This window comes from Phaethon aethereus (assembly GCF_964289735.1).
Source record: "Phaethon aethereus genome assembly, chromosome: 4".
NCBI classification, from domain to species: domain Eukaryota; kingdom Metazoa; phylum Chordata; class Aves; order Phaethontiformes; family Phaethontidae; genus Phaethon; species Phaethon aethereus.
In genome coordinates this window covers 83528785-83547603 of record NC_138578.1, presented here as the reverse complement: position 1 = coordinate 83547603, position 18819 = coordinate 83528785, and the positions used below count along the sequence as shown (strand labels likewise).

General features: G+C 57.6%; 1 protein-coding gene across 1 annotated transcript; it reads right to left on the bottom strand.

The window, feature by feature from the left end:
* Positions 1 to 4869: 4869 nt before the first annotated feature.
* FBXO41 (F-box protein 41) lies at positions 4870 to 17454 on the bottom strand. Its single transcript, XM_081999699.1, has 12 exons — positions 16626 to 17454; positions 13341 to 13551; positions 12893 to 12972; positions 12456 to 12766; positions 12064 to 12305; positions 11562 to 11677; positions 11154 to 11306; positions 9034 to 9129; positions 7886 to 8004; positions 7500 to 7658; positions 6657 to 6772; positions 4870 to 5100 (listed from the first exon to the last, which is right to left on the bottom strand). The coding sequence occupies exons 1-12, from the start codon at positions 17345 to 17347 to the stop codon at positions 5038 to 5040; spliced, it is 2388 nt and encodes a 795-aa protein (XP_081855825.1). The 5' UTR covers positions 17348 to 17454; the 3' UTR covers positions 4870 to 5037.
* Between the last annotated feature and the right edge of the window lie 1365 nt (positions 17455 to 18819).

The following is an 18819-nucleotide window of genomic DNA, read 5'->3' as shown; positions in this document are numbered from 1 at the left end:
TTATTCAACACTGAGTCATAAAATAGCTCTTTACACACCTCTGTTTGTTTGTTTGGGTGTTGGTTTTTTTGTAATTCTTTAAATACACATTGTTTACGCTCAGCAAAGTTTCAAAGCAACAACATCAAAGTGCGTCTACAGGTGATAGTACCAACCAAAGTGCTAAAACCCACGGTCTCCCGCAGCAGCCACTACCTCGCCCGCTCTCCCCGGCCTGTGTGGGACCCTGCCACCAACAACCCCCCCCCCCGACACCTCCCACCTCCGGCTGCCCCCCCAGCCCCGCTGCTCCCCCCCTCCAGCTCAGCATCCTCCGTTTCACATCAGGGACCTGGTTTAGCATCAAGGGCCAGCAGGGCTGGGCAGGGGCGGGGAGAAAGGGACGTTCGGTTCTCCAGACGCTGGCCACATCGCTGCGAAAGACTAAAATAGACCTAAATTTATATAGATTTAAAAAAATAACTTGGGAGGCAAACTCGCTACCTTTTCGGGAGGGGGAAGTTGCTGTACAGGGCCCCTCGGAAATCGCTCACCGGGGCTGAGCTTCCACTGGGGCTAACGCTGCTGCAAAGCAGCGCTTTAGGGAAACGATTGCGATTCCTGTATATATCTCTCTGTATCTCTCTCCCCACGGGGAGCGCATCCTCTGATTATCTCTAAGCAAGTGTGCGTTCCTGTGCTCGCTTCCCAAAAGCCATCCCGCCCTCCCGCACCATTGCACCCACTTGTCCCCGGCCCCAGCCCGCCTCGTGCCCCCTTCCAGGGGGCTCAATCCCGAGGCTGGATCAGAAAATCCTATTTTTCCTGCTTTTGGGCAGTTTTCCCTCCTCTCCTTGCTGCTGTGCACCAGGGAAGGACGTACAGCAGCTTTTCCTTGGGGCAGGAGGGACCGTTTCACCCGCTGCGGGGATTATTTTTGTTATTAATACTATTATTTTGCCTCCCCCAGATGGGGAAGTTCATGCATCGCCACCGTTCACCCTGCAACCAACACCCCGCGATGCTTCGATTGCAACAAACCAGCTCCGGTTGCTAAAGTCTCTCTTGTCCCTGTTTTTTTTTTCCCTTTTTTTTTTTAAAGCATTTTGTCATTTGGCACCAATTCCCAAATGCTTTCACTCCACCCAAACCTGCAGGTTTTCAACCCAAAATGAGAGGCTGAAGCGATGCACCAGCTCCTGGGGTGGGCTTCTCTTAAGAGCTGAGAGAAAACGTTCTTCAACTGCTTTAAGAGCCTTTATCAACACTTTTCATGGGGTTTTTTTGTTCTGTTTTAACCAAATTCGGAGCCTTTTGGAGGATCCGAACAAGCTGTGTGGCTGTGCTGGGACCGTGACACATGGCGAGAGGGGGGGATGTTTTTTTCTTGCCAGCTTTGCTCGATAAAGAGGTGTAAAAACCTCCTTGGACAGAGCCAATCTGGGGGTTCCCATTTCCCTCGAGACCTTACACCCCCGGACTCCCCCAAACTGGGGGCCCAGGGGTGAAGGCAGGAGGAGGCAGCTGGTCCCTGGAGCGTCCCCAGCTCCTGGGGGCTCAGAGCAAAACCCAACACGCGAGGGAGACAGAAAAACATGGATTTGGGATAAATTTGGCCCCAGAGCTGGCTTTGCTGGTGGTATTCCTCTTGAGATCCCCGACCGGCAGCCAAATTCAAGAGAAGAGGAACGTCGTGAGTGTTGGCCATGGGGAAACTTTGGGCAAGCTCACTGGAAAAGGAATAAATCCCCCCAAAACTGGTCCCGTGGGAACCAGGTCTGGCAGGAACCGGCAGCACCGTCCATCCTGCCCCTGCCAGATCTGGCCATCACCATGGCCCCGAGGGAAAGCTGCTCGCTGCTGATGCTCGCCCCGGGTGGTGCGGCTGTGCCCTGGCTTTTGCTGGGGATTGTCATCGCAGAGCCCCTCTGGGGCTTCTCTAGGGTCTAGTATGGTGTTGAGCTCACGCTGCAGCAGTCCCTTCCCTACCAGCACCTGAATACACTGCGTGATTTCAAGGCTTTCCCAGTGGATTTGGTACTTCTCTCCATCTCCATTGTTTCCAGAAGAAATGAGGCTGAAACGCCTATGGCCGACGTGGTGAATCCTACGGCCACGGGCAGCGTTGCCCGAGCATCCCGTAGGGCCGGGGGTGGGCAATGGGGGCTTGTGGGTGAGCCAACGGGGCCACGCGCCAGCGGGATGGGCAGGGGAAGCAGCAGGGAAACCATCAATATGACATTTCAGTGGAAGGAATACGGAGCGGTTAATGAGCTCGTTGCCATTAACAACCTGGGCAATTAGGAGCCACCAGGAGGGCCAGGGAGATGCAGGGCTCTCATTACCACCAAGCCGGTGTCACTGTGCCAGCCACCTTCATCCCCAGCTGAGGAGGAAGGGATACGTACAAGCCCAGGCAAAATGGTGAAAAAAACCCACTTTCCATCTTCGAATCCTTGAACCTGGTCAAGGTCTTGTGTCATCGCAGGATTTGTGTAAAAACGTGGCTTTGCTAAGCCAGAAGTTGGACTTTTTGGGAATGCCCCAAGGGGAGGCGGATGGTTTGGTCTGGTCTTGACGACACACTGAAGCACCAAATTTGGGTGAGGTTGTCCTGCCGTGACTTACAAAACTCTCATGGCAGCGGAGGGTCGGGGGCGTCGCACACCCACCCGGGCTCCACGCCGCCGCGGCCACCAGCGGCCACGGCCACCGACGGCACCGGCAGCCGCTCCAGCCTCGCCGGTGAGCACAGCAGGTTTCGTCAAGCGTCCTTGACATCTTCCCCTGCTTTCCATCACCCCGTCCTCGCCTTCCCCACGGCCTGGAGCAAATCCAGAGCAGCCACCTTCACTCTTCGGGCACGACTCTCCAACATGATAGTCTTTAAGCATAGAGTGTATAAACATGCCGAGTATATAATTTTCCTTTAAAATCTTTCTTTTTTTTCTTCTTTTCATTATAGAAATAAATACTTACTTTGTTGTTGGTTGTTTGTTTTTTAAGGGAATTTTGCAAGTCTCTGCGCTGTTTCGAAGGGTGACATCTCCACTGGGACCACGCTCGTGGGATGGTAGCCGGGTGGTCCCCAGGGGGTTTTAGCTTGGCTGGGTGGTTTTTTTGCTGGTCGGGGCATCCCTTGCTCCTCTTGCCCCTGGATTATGCGTGTCCCAGCTTCCCCAGGGTGGAGGTAAACCCATGGTGGGCAGCTTGTCCGTGGTGCCGGGGAGCTTGTCCAATGCTGCCCATGGTGGGAAGCAGTAGTTTCTCGCAGGCGTTTTTTTGGGCTCCCACATTTTGTGCATATGGGGAACAGCCTTCTCCTGGAAAGCCGCAGTCAGCAGGAGAATGGAGGTGCTTCAAATGGGGGATTATGGCCAAAAATCCCTCCCCTGCTTTGGAGGAGACAGCGTAGATGGGATGAGGGGTGCATGAAATGGTCTCCTGAGGTTCTTTCTGGGGTTGGAGACCCAGGAGCTGCCTCCAGCCCACCACCAGCTTCAGCGCTTTGGAATAGATTTTATTTTCTATTGGGGTGCCTGGGGGCTGTCAGCATGCTGAGACCCCCTGGCTGAAGTCTGCAGCTCTTGTGACATGGATGAGGAAGGTGGTACCAAGATGGGTCTGCAGCCTGAGCGGATGCTCCATGGCAGCCCATCACCCTGGGAGGGCTGGAGGTAGGGGACATGCCCTGGGAAGGGCTGTCTCCTCGCAGCCATGCTGGCCAACAGACACCAAAACCTCCAATGATGGCCCAGAGGAGAGGACGGCCCCCCAAAATCGGCTTTTCCCAGTCGGTTCCTCTCAGCTCAGCATGTCGGGTCCAAGCACGCCTGGCTGGGGCTCAGGGTGGCAGGGGGCTGTGGTCAAGGACAGTGTGTCCCTGCTGCTGGCATGTCTCCTCCATGGCGTGGGCACCTCCTGGCACCTTCTCTCCAGGATGGAGGATGGAGACGCCCGACCCTGCTGGATGCCTTTCAAAAGCCTTCTCCTTTGGAAAAAGAAGGGTACTTTGGGGGCGATGAGGTCCTTGCAGGCAGACAACAGGCAGAAGAAAAAAGCAGAATTAAAAAACCAGCCACGGCTGTAGATAAGGGATCTACCAGGGCAGTTGGGTTGGTGCTTTCACCAGCAGCTTTGGATGTCAGAACAATTTGGCCAGGGTTTCTCCTTCAGGATGCTCGGGAAGGCGATGAGATGGCAAACGTGGGTGTCCCATGCCAGTCCCTCTCTCCCCATGGGACAACTCGCTCTGGAGGAAGCCAGAGCGGGTGGTGGATGTTGGTGGGGACAGAAGCATGACCTGTGTTTCCTGGTGGATGAGGGTTTTGGAGATGGTTTATTGCCTTGGCAGGAAGGTTTTGGTGCAGAGGAGGTGAGGCTGGAAACCTCTGGAAGAGCAACAATCTCTCCTGGTGTCCTCTGGCTCCTACAGCCCCCAAGGTGCAGCTCTGCCATCCGGGCTTGTGTTGTCGTGGTTTCTGGGCAGTATTTACCCAGGTTTGGGTGCCCCTCTGTTAAACAAATGAAAACGAGCGGAAACCCTGCAGGAACGCTGGGCACCATTTCCTCTGGAGGAACGGCCCTTTCCCACCCCACCTCTGCCAGCCCATGGAAAGGATGAACCCAGTGCTCTGCAAAGAGCCCACAGGGACGGGCTGAGCCATCCTCATCTCCCACACCATCAAACGGCCAACCCCCCCTCCCCCGAAAGAGAGTTCGAAGAAAAAGACATTCCCCAAACAAGGATCCTTGGCAAAGGGCAGCCGCGGGGGGTTCGAAGCCATCTTCCCTCCTGGGAAAGAGCGTAGCCCTGCCTCTTTGGGCAGCTGAAAAATTTACTTAAGTAGCACCTTCTCGCCCACCAGCTGGCCCCGGGGATGAGCGCCGGCTGCCAGTCACTAAGGCCTGCAAGAGTTTGGGTTTTTTTGTGCATGGGCCAGTGTCTCCGTGCTCCAGGTCCGGCAACGGATGAGCGGCGGACAGTGGGTTTGGTTTCACGGGGCCTCTGGCTCCACCGAGCAGAGGAGGGAATGTGCTTTGTGGTTCCCTGAAGGTCTAACAGCCTCCTTCCACTTTGATGTGTAAAATCTTGGAGAAGCCGGGTCTCTTCCTCAGGGCCTGGAAGAGGAGCAGAGAGCATGGTCGGTGCAGGACCTGGCACTCTTGCTGCCCCACAGGCTGAGCAAGAGAGAGGAGAGGACATCTCAAATCCCCACCATGGGAAGGGGTCCGCCCCAGTCCCATCCTCACCACTGCATCCCATGGGGATTTGGCTTCCTTGCAGGATGGGCTCAATGCCTCTTAATCCCAACCCCTTGAAGCTAGCTCTGGATTTGCTTTCTGCTTGATTAAAAACGGTTTCCAGAGGACAGGAGTAGTTTGGGGCAGACAACATCAACATGCTTGTGCGGTTTGCAAAGCATGGGGGTGGACGGTCATGTGAAGAAAACCCTTCTGAAATGGCTTTTCTCTGAAGGTTGCCCCCAGCCTGGGGATGGAGGTGGGTCTGTCTCAGTGCCCACTGTTGTTCCCATGACAGAGGTTGGCAGTGGCGCAGGGACCACATGAGCCATCTGACCCCATCCAACTGCACTGGTGGGCCTCCGTCCCCAAGTCACAGAATCACGGAATCATTAAGGTTGGAAAAGACCTTTAAGATCATCAAGTCCAACCATCAGCCCAACACCCCCATGCCCACTAAACCATGTACCGAAGCACCACGTCCACATGTTTTTTGAACACTTCCAGTGATGGTGACTCTACCACCTCCCTGGGCAGCCTGTGCCAATGCTTGACCACTCTCTCGGTAAAGAAATTTTTCCTGATGTCCGGTCTAAACCTCCTCTGGCGCAACTTGAGGCCATTTCCTCCCGTCCTATCACTGGTTACTTGGGAGAAGAGACCAACCCCCACCTCACCACAACCCCCTTTCAGGCAGTTGCAGAGAGCGATGAGGGCTCCCCTCAGCCTCTTCTTCTCCAGACTGAACACCCCCAGTTCCCTCAGCTGCTCCTCATCAGACTTGTGCTCCAGACCCCTCCCCAGCTCCGCTGCCCTTCTCTGGACACGCTCCAGCACCTCAACGTCCTTCTTGTAGTGAGGGGCCCAAGTCCTGCTTTGCATCTCATGGGAGTTTTGCCTTACACCCCCATGGGAGCCCAACCTGCTGCAGGATGAAGTCAACCAGAGGATGAAGTGAAATGGAGGCACCTGTTTTTCCCTTTGGACATGGATGGAGATGTCTGCCTTGGAGACCCTGAACAGATCAGGGACAGCCCAAGCCCTGCTGAGCATCACAAGATAAGCAAGGTCCGCAATTCAGCCTAACTTAAAATTAACTCTATTTCTGCTTTCACGGGTGGATTTTCAATCACTTCACAGTGTTCAGCAAGTAAGTGGCCCTGCAAAAGAGGCAACAGCCCTTTTCTATCCCCGGGGAAGAGACTCACAGAGGAGGGGTCCTGGTTAAAGCAAAGGGAAGGAATCAGCATGTTAGATCTTGTTTCAGCCTTTGGGGCGTGTGTGTCTGAAGGACAGCGAGCCTTCAGGATGTCCCTAGTGAGCTAAAATGTTTTCTACTGAGGAACTTCAGCAGAGGGCACGAATTTATCCTCAGACCCCATGGTGACACGAGACTGGTGACACACAGGTGACCTGGGAATGGCATCCTTTACCTGGAGTTTGTTCACCATTTCTTCAAACATCTTCTTGGCTTCAGGGCTATGGGGCTCCTTGAAGTAGTCCACAATGCCCACCTGCACGACGATGGACTTCAGGTTCCGGCACACACCTAGGGGCAGAGATACTGCCTGGCCTCACCATACCTGGTGGGGAAATAGCCTCCCTGCAGCCAGGATGGACCTAAAACCCACTCGGTGCTCCTCAAGGCTTTCTGCATTTGGGGAAACCTCACCCCGAAGATGGAGACCTGCTTTTGGTGACCAAGACCTCTGTAGGGACGACAGTCATCTACGAGATGGTCCCTGATTGTCCTATCCCAAATCAGCAGTCCTACCGCTTCCTTGGGAAACCCTTAGTCTTTCAGCCAGAGGGGTGGGTTCCCAGCAAGGCCAACCACAGTCATATGTGCCATGACCATCAGGAATGGCACCTCAGACCCTCCTGCCAGCTGCAGACCTCTTTCCCCTATCCAGAGCTGCTGTCCTGGCAAACAGCTTCAGTAAATGGCGTGACTCCAAACTCAGGTGCACCAGGGTGAGCCTCAAGTGTGCCACAGACATTGAGGCCTTGATTACACTGGACGGAGCATGGAGGGAGTGTCTCCACCCTCCCTATGGCCCAAGGCAAGATCAGCTCTTCCTAACCCATCTTCGGCAGGGGGCTGTTGGATTCCCTCTTAGCAACTTTCCACGACGGAGCTCCCAGCACCTTCCAGAGTTGGCAGTGGGTTCCTGTGGGTGGGGCTGGAAGGCAGGGTCTGGTTCATGGATCTGGATATCTGGTGGCATTTTGGTTGATGGAAGATGCTATGCACTCCCCCTGGCATTGCTACTCACTGTTGAAGTGCAGCAGAGCTTTGGGAGTGACTGGTGTGGAGGTCAGCACTAGCATCTCCAGGCCCTTCAGTCCCTCTCGACACACCTCTGCCGCAACCTCCTGGTTGATCTCTGCCACATGGTCCAGCTCCAGGACCTGAAGCCGCATGCAGTTTCGGGCTGGAATTACAGAACACTTGCCGTCAGCGCCCCACGGGGAAGGGATAAGGACAACCGATGGGAACAGGGTGGTAGGAGGGATGGGTGGCAGCAAGGAGGGGCAGGGTGCACCCATGGTCCTTGGGGCGGGCTTCTCCCTTGAGATCCCCATGGGGCATCTCCTAGGAGTATACCCTGCCTCCAGCAAGGTCCCCTTCTCCTTGTCCCATCAGAGGAGAGCTGCTTACCTAAGGACGCCAGTCCCTGGACGCCGCAGCCTGCCCCTCCAACGCCCAGCGCCCGCAGGTGCGGCCAGCACCGGCCGATCATCTGAAGGCAGCGGTTGCTGAAACGCGTCGGCTGCTGGCTGGGGAGATGAAGAAGAAAGAGCTGGGGAGGGCTGGCAGAAGAGCTTTCCCCCTGCCCTGGGTCTCCTGCGAGCGCTGTGGGATTGAGACCTCTCCCACCCCACCAACCCGGGGGTCATCACACTATTAGGAGTTGTTTCTAGGCCAGATGTCTCCATCTGAGCAACCACCTTGGGCTGTGCTGCAACCGGGACAGGGCAGGACCATGCACTCAGTGGAGTCTGTCTACCCCAAACCCTCCACCTCTGGAGATTTGAATCAGCCCCTGAACTCTGTTGCTTGCAGTGATCAAACCTGTAGCAGTAGCCTGGACCTCTAGCTCAGGTGGAGAAGCCTACATGCCATGTGGTGTTTCCCCCAGGGAACAAACAAGCCATATGGGACTTGACATCCAGCTTCTTCTGCTAGGAGACATCCCCCTTTGTGCACCTTGATCGAGTCTGACAGGGGACATGACATTGCAACAAACCACCCAGGACAAGAAGAAAAGCCCAGGAGGCAGCCCCATGGCACAGAGGTGAGGAGCCAAGTGACCTGCTCCGTGGGCCACGAACTCCTGAGCACGCAGACGTTGCGGGGTGGAGATCCACCAGCATCTTCACGCCCCCAAAATGCTTTTCCAAAGCGAGAACAACTGCAGTCATCTCCCTAAGCAGTGACTCGACACCCTTTTAAAAACATCCAGGCCCTTCAGAGCTGCTCTTGTTTGAGCAGTGAGGAGCTCAGACAAGCGTTTGATGTTCAGCGTCGCCTACCAGGACCCATCACAGCTCCCCTTTCATCTCTGGTGTTAGCAGCCTCCCCAGAAGAGTTCCCAGCTCGCCAGGGAGGTGCCTACACCCAACAGCTCCCAGCCTTCACAGGGAGGAATAGGGCCGAGCTCCTGGTCCCCCAAACTGGCCTCCAAGATTGCTGCTCATCCCATGAGGACTGCCACCCCCAAGCGAATCTGGATCTGATACCCAATTTCTTTCCAGCCCGGTGGTGCCCTCACACTCAGCTTGGCCTCCTCCTAACATGATTCTTACCATGGATGCAGAGGTGCGACCTGGAGGGAGATGATGTCCCTGCAACCTGCTCCAAGGGCCCAGATGACTTCATGACCCACGGGGTCTGTGGAGCTCCTGGAACAACACAGAGGACGCGTGGTGGCCCCCACCGGCAGTGATGCTGCCCTGGGAGCTGTGTATGCAGCCTCCATGCTGCTACATCTCCCTGTACCTGGAGGTACAAATCTGGTCATTATTTATAACCCATGATCTGCCCATGAACCACAGTCCCAACACCAGCCCATGAAGGAAAGCTGAAGGCATTTCTATGTAGAATTTTGCCTACGGATGTGCAATGTCAAGAAAAATGGAAGAAGGTGAAGTTGAAGGTGAGGCTGAAGGTGAGATTGAAGGTGAGGTAAGGCTGAAGGTGGGGTTAATAGTTGAAGGTGGCGTTGAAGGTGAAGGCAGAAGTCTTCCAGATGCAAAGGTGGCAGGTGATTGAACTGAGACTGCCAGGTCATGTACCCTTGCAGAGCAAATATGACATCCCTGCAGATCCCATTGGGTTGGTTCCACTTGCTACCTGCCCAGCCTGGATGGGGAAGGTGCCAGGAGGTCGTAAGGACATTTCAGCTGATGGGCAATAACTTCCAGCCAAGGGCAGCAGCTGCTCCATGGCCTCTGTACCAGCTCTGCAGTTGTGCCACCACACCTGTAGGTGGCTGTTGCCCAAATGTTGCTGCAGAGGTTTGCTGTGGGCTCCTCCTTGGTGTTTTTGGAGGTACCAAAACAGACCCCAAGGGATGCTGCTGGATTTGTGCAGGGTCATGGTGGAGGTGCAGGTTTATCATGAGTCATGGCACTGACCAGGCGCAGCCACGCTGCCTGCCCACCCAGCACTTATGCTGAGAGGAGCTTTCGCTGATGCTGCTGGCTCCTAGAACCACGTCAATGGAGAAGAGATATCAGAGAGTGTCATCTTGACATCACCAGCCCAGACAGAGGCCCCTGGCTGTTTCACCACCCCAGGCTGCCTCCTGAAGACTGAGGCCACACTTCCTAACTCTAAATGACCTACTTCAAAACTTCAGGCAAGTCTAAAAATAAGTAATGGGTGTTATCTTGAGCGTTTCACACGTCTCCACTGAAGAAGCCTGCCAAGAGCCCCTTGTGAGTGTGGTGGGTTAATTAGAGCATGAGTCAGAGTCACAGGTTAGCAACGTGCCAGGAGCGCTTGGGCTTGCTCTAACGCCCTTGGAAGGGCTGATGGAGGAGTCTTGGGTTAAACCCAGCAGCACTGGGCTGCCTCATGGTGTGGGATCCCCAGATCAGAGCTGTGTCTGAGCTCACTTGGTCCAAAACAGAGGAGCTGTCTGGGTGTGCTTTACCACCTGAAGGACTCTCCATCCTGTGCTGGACGAGGACACCCATCGGCTGCAGGTGAAGTGGATACCAAGACCGAAGTGGTCATCTGCAGGGTGCAGCGGAGCAAGGACCATCCTCACTGAGTGTGTAGGAAAGGTAAATCCTGTCTCTACAGGAGGCAGGGCCTCTTCAGAAGGGGGCCAAGACCAAGGAGCAGTCAGTGATCTCCTCCAGAACCTACACCATCATGGGCCTCATGTCCTTGATCTTGGACAAGGTCTCCAAGTTGGGTCTTAGCAATCCCATGGCAAAGCTGTTCCTCCCTCCCAGGACAGAGGGACCCCGAGGTCTCTTCTCCCTGTTAGAAGCCTTTGTCAGGGGGTGACAGTCAGGTGGGGCCTCACTCGGCCGTGGTGTGGGTGCACCTCTTCTTAACCCTTCTCTAACATAGAGCAGTGTCCCCATACCAAGACCTCTAGCTGGGTTGGATCATTAACAGGGTGGTGGGAATGGGGCTGGAAGGGAAACATCTGCATGGGAACACCGCCAGAAGAGGATGAGAGTTGCAAGAACAGCTTGCACTTGGGACACTGGACACTGGGGCTGCCGCTGGGCCAGGAACATGGAAAGGTGGGTCCTTCACACCTGGCCAGATGGGCTGCGTGCTGACAGGGAATGAGGATGGGCATCAGAGGAGTCCCAGCACCTCCCATGGATGTTCCCAGCCTTCTCCCAGCCAGGGATCCACACGGTCCCCATGGGCGAAGGGGGATGCTAGTGGCTGTCCTTACCGGTATGTGACAGCCTGCAGGGCCCGGCAGTAGCAGCTGGCCAGCCAGAGCGAGCGGTCCGTCAGCACGTTGGGGCAGTGCGAGATGCGGAGGATGAGCAGGTTGCTGCCTGTCGCCTTCAGCAGGGACTCCAGCCCGGCTTCCAGGCAGCCCCTGCCGGGGATGGAGGCAGAGTCAGGCACGAGCACCTGCGCTCATGCTCCCCATGGCCACCCTGGGGACATGCCAGGAGGGTGATGTGTCCCATAGGGATCCGTGGCTCCAGGATGCCCAAAACCCACAGCAGGAGCCGGTGTGCGATAGACATCCGTCAGTGGAAATGGGATGTGAGGCTCATGGAGCATGTTCATCCCTGAGGACCAGCAGCTCCGGCTCTGGGAGGAGGGTGCCCAGGGCATGGGGACTCACCGCGTGCTCTTCATGTAGTCCTCCTTGCTCTCCTTCTTCCCCCGCTGGCGCGGCTTGAGGTTTTGGAGGGTGAGGGAGTGCATCTGGGTGCACCACTGAGACAGCATGGCCAGGAACTGGGGGGACAGCGGTGGCCGTCACTGAGGGGGATGCCCTCGGCGTGCTCCACACCACCCATCCTTGGCTGTTTTGGGCAGATCTGTCCGCGCGTCCCACAGCACACACACATGTTTCAGCATGCACAAAGCCATGCGTGCCACAAATATGTGAAAACGCACAGAGGAAGTCATGCAAGAGCGCGTGCAACAAAATCACGGGTGTGACCACAAAAGCACGTGGAAACGTGTGCACATGTGAGCTCGTGCCCACACACACGCACGTCTCAACGCGCAACGCATCCAGCCACATTCCCGTGAGCGCAGTGGCGTGACAATCAACACAAGTGACCTTGCTTCGGGAAGAAAGGTCTCGCCCTGGGCGGTGCCATCCCCGTCCCCGGTACCTTGGAGGACACCCTGGCGTTCTCCAGCAGCACCCGTGTCCACACGGCCGGGTGTCGGGCCACGAACTTCCAGTCCTTGCACACCTCGGCTGCCCGCAGCAGGGTCTTGGTGTCCAAGTAGGTGAAGATGCAGAAAAGAGCCGCCCGCATCTTGAGGATCTCGGGGCTGATCACCTCGCTGGAGTGGCCCGGGCTGCCCCTCTCCAGCCGGCCCGCCTTGACCCCGGCCCCCTCGGTCCTGGCTGTGGGACAGCCACCGTCAGTTGCCACCAGCAGCTGGGGAGGGTGGCGGGGAGGGGATGCTCCTCGCGCAGCCGAGGAGCCGTCCCTGGCCCCCACCTTCCAGCCTCCCCGTCCTCCCGCCCCACCAGCAGAGCCCGGCGCGGTCTCACCCGTCAGCCGGCAGCTGCCGGTGGGTCGGGATCCGGCGGATCCGGCTGCCTCTGGCTCCCAGCCCTCAGCCTCTGACTCGGTGGTGCGGGAGCCCACGTCGGAGACATCGCCCTCCTCGCCCTCGGTGCTGTTGCGGTAGGGCCGGCGGTGCCAGTTCTGGATGGCTTGCCGGCGCAGCCCCGAGCCCCGGGCGCCGTCCCGCGCCGGGTGGGGATGCCCGTCGGCGGTGTCGTCGGTGGGGCATGGTTCCGCGCTGTCGCTGTCGTAGCAGCCCGAGCTCTGTGACACGGCTTTCACCCGGCTTGAGGCGCTGGGGGACAGGGATGCTTGGCCTCAGCACTCGCCGGGGTGTGCAGCCCCTTCCTGCCAGCCCCTTCCCCCCCCAAAATGAGCATCCCATTAAAATGCCAAACGGCAGCGTGGATAGGGGACTCACCCGGTGCTGGAGGAGGAGCGCTGGTTGGACACGCCGTAGGGACCGTGCACGGCTGCCCCCGGCCCCGGGTGCCGGTCTCTCTGCAGGAAGACAGGACAAGAGGAGCCAACGTGGTAAAACCCAAAATGTGGGTGGCACGGCTGAGGGAGACAACCCTGATAACCCACCCAGCGCCAGCCGCGTTTTGGGGTGAGGCCATCCCCAAATGGGATGCAGACGAGCATCTCCAGCATCCCCCCAGCACCTTGCTCATGCTTGCCATGGAAACACAGACCCACCGAGAAGCAACTCCTCTTTGGGATCCCCCCCCCAGGATTACCCATTTCCCTATGGGGATGAGGTGGGGGTCCCTACACCTCCCTGCTCAACCCTTCGCAGCCATCAGAGAAGCCACGCGGGCGCGTGCCCGAAGCCGCTGGGGTGCCCGTGCCTGTGCCCGCGGAGGTACCGGTCGGCCGGCGGCCTTGGCCCCCGGCGTGCCGCAGCGTCCCAGGCTGCCGTTTGGGGTGGTGCCGCAGCTGCTGCTGATGATCTGGAGCTGCTTCTCGGCCCGGTCCGCCCGGTCCAGCAGCTCCTCGATGAAGTGCTGGAGGCGGACCTTGGCGTTGGCCTCGCGGGCGGCCGTCTCCTTCAGGAACTGGTCGATCTGCAGCACCTCCCTGCGTGGAGGGACGGGTGGGTGACACCCCGATCCTTCCCCAGCCGCCCCTGTTTAAGCACCTCCGTCCCTGGGGTGCGGGGAGGGCCGAGGGTGCTCGCGCGCACCCGGGCCACTCCGCCATCAGCCCGATCTGGGTCTGTGCCAGCCCCGACAGCTGCCGGGACGTGGTTCGGGGCAGCGCGGGGACCAGGGGATGCTCCCGGCAGGCGGGGCGGATGCGGCCACCTTGTTTCGGGAGGGACGGCATCCCTAGCGCGACGAACACCCCCGCCCGAGCCTTCGCTCCCGGCACTGGGGTCAGGCCCACGAAGAGCAGAGGAGGGTGGTGATGGTGTGGGTGGGATGATGGAGGAGGACGGCAGTGGTACCCTGCCTCATTCGGGGCAGACTTAAAGGAACGACCTTAAGGGCGGCCTGAAGTCCTTAAACCCCGCTCAGCCCCGTACCCCGTTAAGCCCGGCGGCAGCCGGGCCGCGGGGCACACCCCCGAGCGCGTCCTGCGCAGGCGCAGAGCACCACGAAAACACAAGCACAGCTGTACACCCCGCCAGGCGCGCAGGCAGCGGGACATGAGCCGGCAGATGCACGCGCACCTCCAGGCACACGTACGCTCGGTCGCACGCACACCCAGCACTGGTCACACCTGCACGGTTGACGGTGCACGGACACACAGGCACAACCGCTCTCGCACCTTTGCTCAGCACCACGAACCCCTGCAGATGCACGAACACAGCTCTGCACGTCTGTCTTGTGCACACCCAGCTGCGCACACCCGACCGTGCACACCCAACTGTGCACACCCAATGTGCACACCTGACTGTGCACACCCAACTGTGCGTGCCTGACCGTGCACACCCAACTGCACACGCCCAACTGCACACACCTGACTGTGCACACCCAGCCATGCACACCCGACCGTGCACACCCAACTGTGCACACCTGACTGTGCACACCTGACTGTGCACACCCAGCCATGCACACCCGACCATGCACACCCAACTGTGCACACCTGACTGTGCACACCTGACTGTGTACACCCAACTGTGCACACCTGACTGTGCACACCTGACTGTGCACACCCAGCCATGCACACCCGACCATGCACACCCAACTGTGCACACCCAATGTGCACACCCAACCGTGCACAACCAACCGTGCATACCTGATTGTGCACATCCAACCATGCACACCTGACTGCACACATCTGACTGTGCACACCCGACCATGCACACCCGTCTGCACAGGAGCGTGAAGGAAAAGGAGGGGGCAGCCCTTAGTGACATAATTCCCGTTGCTGGTTATTAATTGCCATTTAATTACCAATTAATTGCCCCCTCACCTGCCATTTGCAGGGTGAGCCTGGGAGCTCTCCGGCAACGATTTGGGAAGGCTCCTGGCGAGGGGACCCGGGAGATTTGGAAGGCAAATGGGGCGCTGGCCCAGCGGCTGTAAGGTGATGCTGATGGTTATCACCGGCACCTCTCTCATTCCCGTGGACTGGGTGGAAAAACACTCCCAGCAAAGCAAACGGAGGCCAGGAGCAAAGAGCCTCCCATGGGGACAACGTCCTCGTCGTGTTTCGGAGCTGGCAGGGCTGGGAAATGTCCCGGGCAATGTTTTGTTCCTGGGGAAGGGTGACACTGGCTTTGCCAATGAAAATGGTTTCTGATCATTTCCCCACATCTAGGAAAAAACCACCTCTTTTCACCAGCTCTTCACGTAGTTTCTCTGCAACCTGGCAAGTGATTTTGTCGCTCTGGCTGGAGGAGTTTGGGGACCAATGGGGACAGTCAAGGGGCAGGAGGGTTTCTTTAAGGAAAGGGGGGTCCAGGAGGCAGTTTTGGGGTATAAAACCAGGTTCTTAGGTGGCAACATTGTCCAGGCTCCACCATGGACCAAACAAGACGCATCGGAGTCCCTCTGTCTGTCTTCTCTCACATCTCTCCAGGACCTGCTCCAGACTTGTCCACCCCGTTGGCCCTTGTTCTGCCACCATTCACCCCCAAGATGCCCCTGGACAACATCCATGAGGCAGCTGATGGCAGTCCCCAAACCTCCAAGCCTCCCCATTGCCTGTCCCATACACGTGCATCCAAACCAAGAGGTGTTGCCCTTACCCAGCTCCAGCACCTTCCCGCTCCTCAACCCAGAACCATCCGCACCACCATTTGTCAGTCATTATTTTGGAGTCAAAGACATTAATGAATGTGCTGAGGATGGCAGGGATCAGGACAGGTCCTTGAGGAATTCCACCAGTGCTCCCAGCCCAGCACAACTGTGACTGTTCCCCATTATCCTGCTCTTCACTGACTTTCTGGATCCCATGGTGGTCTCCAGCTTTGCTAAGAAACTCCTGAGAAAAAAGGTCTACTTTGCTTGAGCGACATCGATTGGGAAAATGACCCTATGCTTGACTGGAGGGTAACTCAGGAACAGCGCTGGGATGGGAAGGGGTGTCGAGTGGGGAACATGGAATGAAAATGAGGATGACAGTGCCATGGTCCTAACAGCAGATGGAGGTCATACTGCTCAGGCTATACCACCCACCTTCAGGGAGAAAAACCCTGCATTAGGCACTGCCAAGCTGGGTCCTTGCATGTTCATGACCATGGGACAGGTCGATGGCATTGCTCATGTTGTACAGGGCTGGATGATTCAGCTGTGGAGCCACAGGGGATGATCCAGTCCTGATTTTGGGGAACTCCCTTTGGCAATAGACGTGGGCTGCAGCAGCACGGCCACCACCATGTTCTTTGGCAGGACAGCAGCAACATGGCCATGTGCATCCTTAGCCTGGCCATGTCCTGGGGGCACCAGTGGCTCTGGGACAAGGTCTGACATGATGTGACCCAGCTTGATCATGGACATGGAGAGGCTCAGGTCTACACAGACATTTCCTACATGGGAGAAGATGCAAAACCTGATGAGCGATGATGTTAATGGGGATTACCAATGGTGTTGTGCCCTAGCACTTGGTCTGAGGGTTTGGTGATGGTGTTGGGCTCTTGAGGCTTGCCATCAGGGACCAATTTCCCCCCACCCTGCACCTAGGAGAGGGGGCAAAGGACTCACTGTTGCTTGCGGGTGAGCTCCTGCTCCTTCTGCACCAGGTCCTGCTTGAGGGAGGCCAGCATCTCCACACTGACGTCCACCTGGCGGGACAGTTCAGACGCCCGGTCCTCCAGCTCCTGCTTCTCCCGGCTGAGCCGCAGGCTCTCCTGCTTGGCCTTCTCCAGCTCTGAGCTCTTGCGGTCCAGCTCCACCTGGAGCCGGCCCACCTGTGAGGCGATCTTCTGCTCCACCTCCTCCGTCAGCTTCTCCAGCCGCTTGTCCACCTCCAGCTTCTCAAATGCGCGGATCTTCAGGCGGGCCAAGCCTTCCTCGTAGGCAGCGTCCATTGTGGCCGGCGGTGCCGGGGCCGGTGCCACGGCTTTGCCCCGGGTGAAGATCTCTGTCAGAGGGATCTCGATCTCGTGGACATAGCGGGGCGAGGGGGAGGAGGATGGAGCTGGCTCCAGCTCCTCGGCGGGAACGAGGTCACAGGAGAAGCGCTGGTCCTTGCCTTGGAAGGAGGTACTCTCAAAGTAGTCCCGCCGGGCGGCCGGCGTCAGCAGGGCCCCATCGGTGGCCAGGGGGAAGACGGCAGCATCGCAGATGCTGTTGGTCTTGGAGAGGACGTAGAGGGTCTCATAGGTGTGGTTGTACTCCAGGTGCGCCCGCAGTGAGGAGAGGCTGCGGAAGCGCTTGTGCTCCCCGCACCGCGGACACCGGTAGGGCAGGTCCAACGAGGCCATCCCTCAGCTATACGCCCCAACGCAGGGGAACCACACGGCCCTGCTCATGGTGCGGGATGGATGGACTGGTGGCATGCAGGATGGGCTGGGAAGCCCCGAGTGGTGGGGCTGCAGCTCGGCTGGGGCATGGTGGGGTGAGAGCCCTAGGATGGGAGTGGAGGGTCCGATGAGTCTGGGGGTAATGTCAGCATCGGCCGGTGCCAGGCACTAGAAAAGATAGGGGTGTTAGTGATACAGGGACGGAAGGTTCGCAGAAGTCCCTCCTTGGCCCTTCTTAGTTCCCTCTCTGCTTCCATCCTCCCCTCCCGTGTTACTCCCTCTCATGCACAACCTTTGGGAGGGTGCATAATGCACAAGAAGGTGCACAGCCCTTGGGACAGTCCACAACCCTTGGGAAGATCTACAACCCTTGGGAAGACCCCACAACCCTTTGAAAGGTGCATAACTCTTGGGAAGGTGTGTAACCCCTGGCGAGATCCATAACTGTTGGGAAGGTCCCCCAGTCCTTGGGAAGGTGCACAACCGTTGAGAAGGTTCACAATCGTTTGGGAGGAGTACAGCCATCAAGAAGGTGGACAACCCATGGGAAATCTCACTCCATCTGCCCTGAGCTTGCCACGGAGGGGTGACCCATGTGCCTTCTTGCCCAACCACCACGCAATGAGGCTCTGCAATGCCACGGGTCTTCAGGCCCTGGGAGCATCCCTGTGTCTGATGCTGGAGCTGGGGTGCTGGGAGCCACCTCCTCCAAGCAAAGGATGGCCCAGCCTTGCTAGGTCAGCCCATGCAGCCTCGCAGCAGGATTAGTTACTTCTCCAGCCCCTCTCCACAGCCATTGGGTCTCATGGCTGGTCCCCTCTGGGACTGTGGGACCCTCATGCTGTGTTGTACAGAGGACCTGGTGGCTTCCCATGCCTGGGCAAGTGAAGGTTCCTGTGGGAAACCCCACTCACAAAACCCTCCAAGGCACCAAGGGGGGGAAAACCCCACCCTTGTGAAACGGGATAAGCCAGCAAAAATCCAGCCTAGGAGGTCATCATGGTCTCCTCCAGCCTGGGAGGCAAAAGCACACATTTTTCTGGTGCTTTCACCCCAAAGCACCGCAGGCACCCGTGGGTGGGAGCATCCTTTGCTCGTCCCTCTGCAGTATCCCACAAAGGGCTCTTCCCACCACCCTAAAACCCCTCTGAGCTCCTCTGCACCCCACAGCCGCCAGCTTTGGCCAGCACTAAACCGCCACTGAACCCTCCACCCATGCTTGTCCCCAGGGCAGCATCCCTGGTGGCTCAGCACCCCCCTCAGAGGCCACAAGTGGGCCACGAGGTTGGTGACAAATTTTTTTAGGGAAAAATCAGTTAAAGGCAAGAAATCCATGCAAAAAATAAAAATAAGATGCGCTGGGAGGATTTCTGGAGCTGCCCGGCTGTGTTTTAGTGTCGTTACAAAACGCACCCCCGCACGTTAACCCTGCC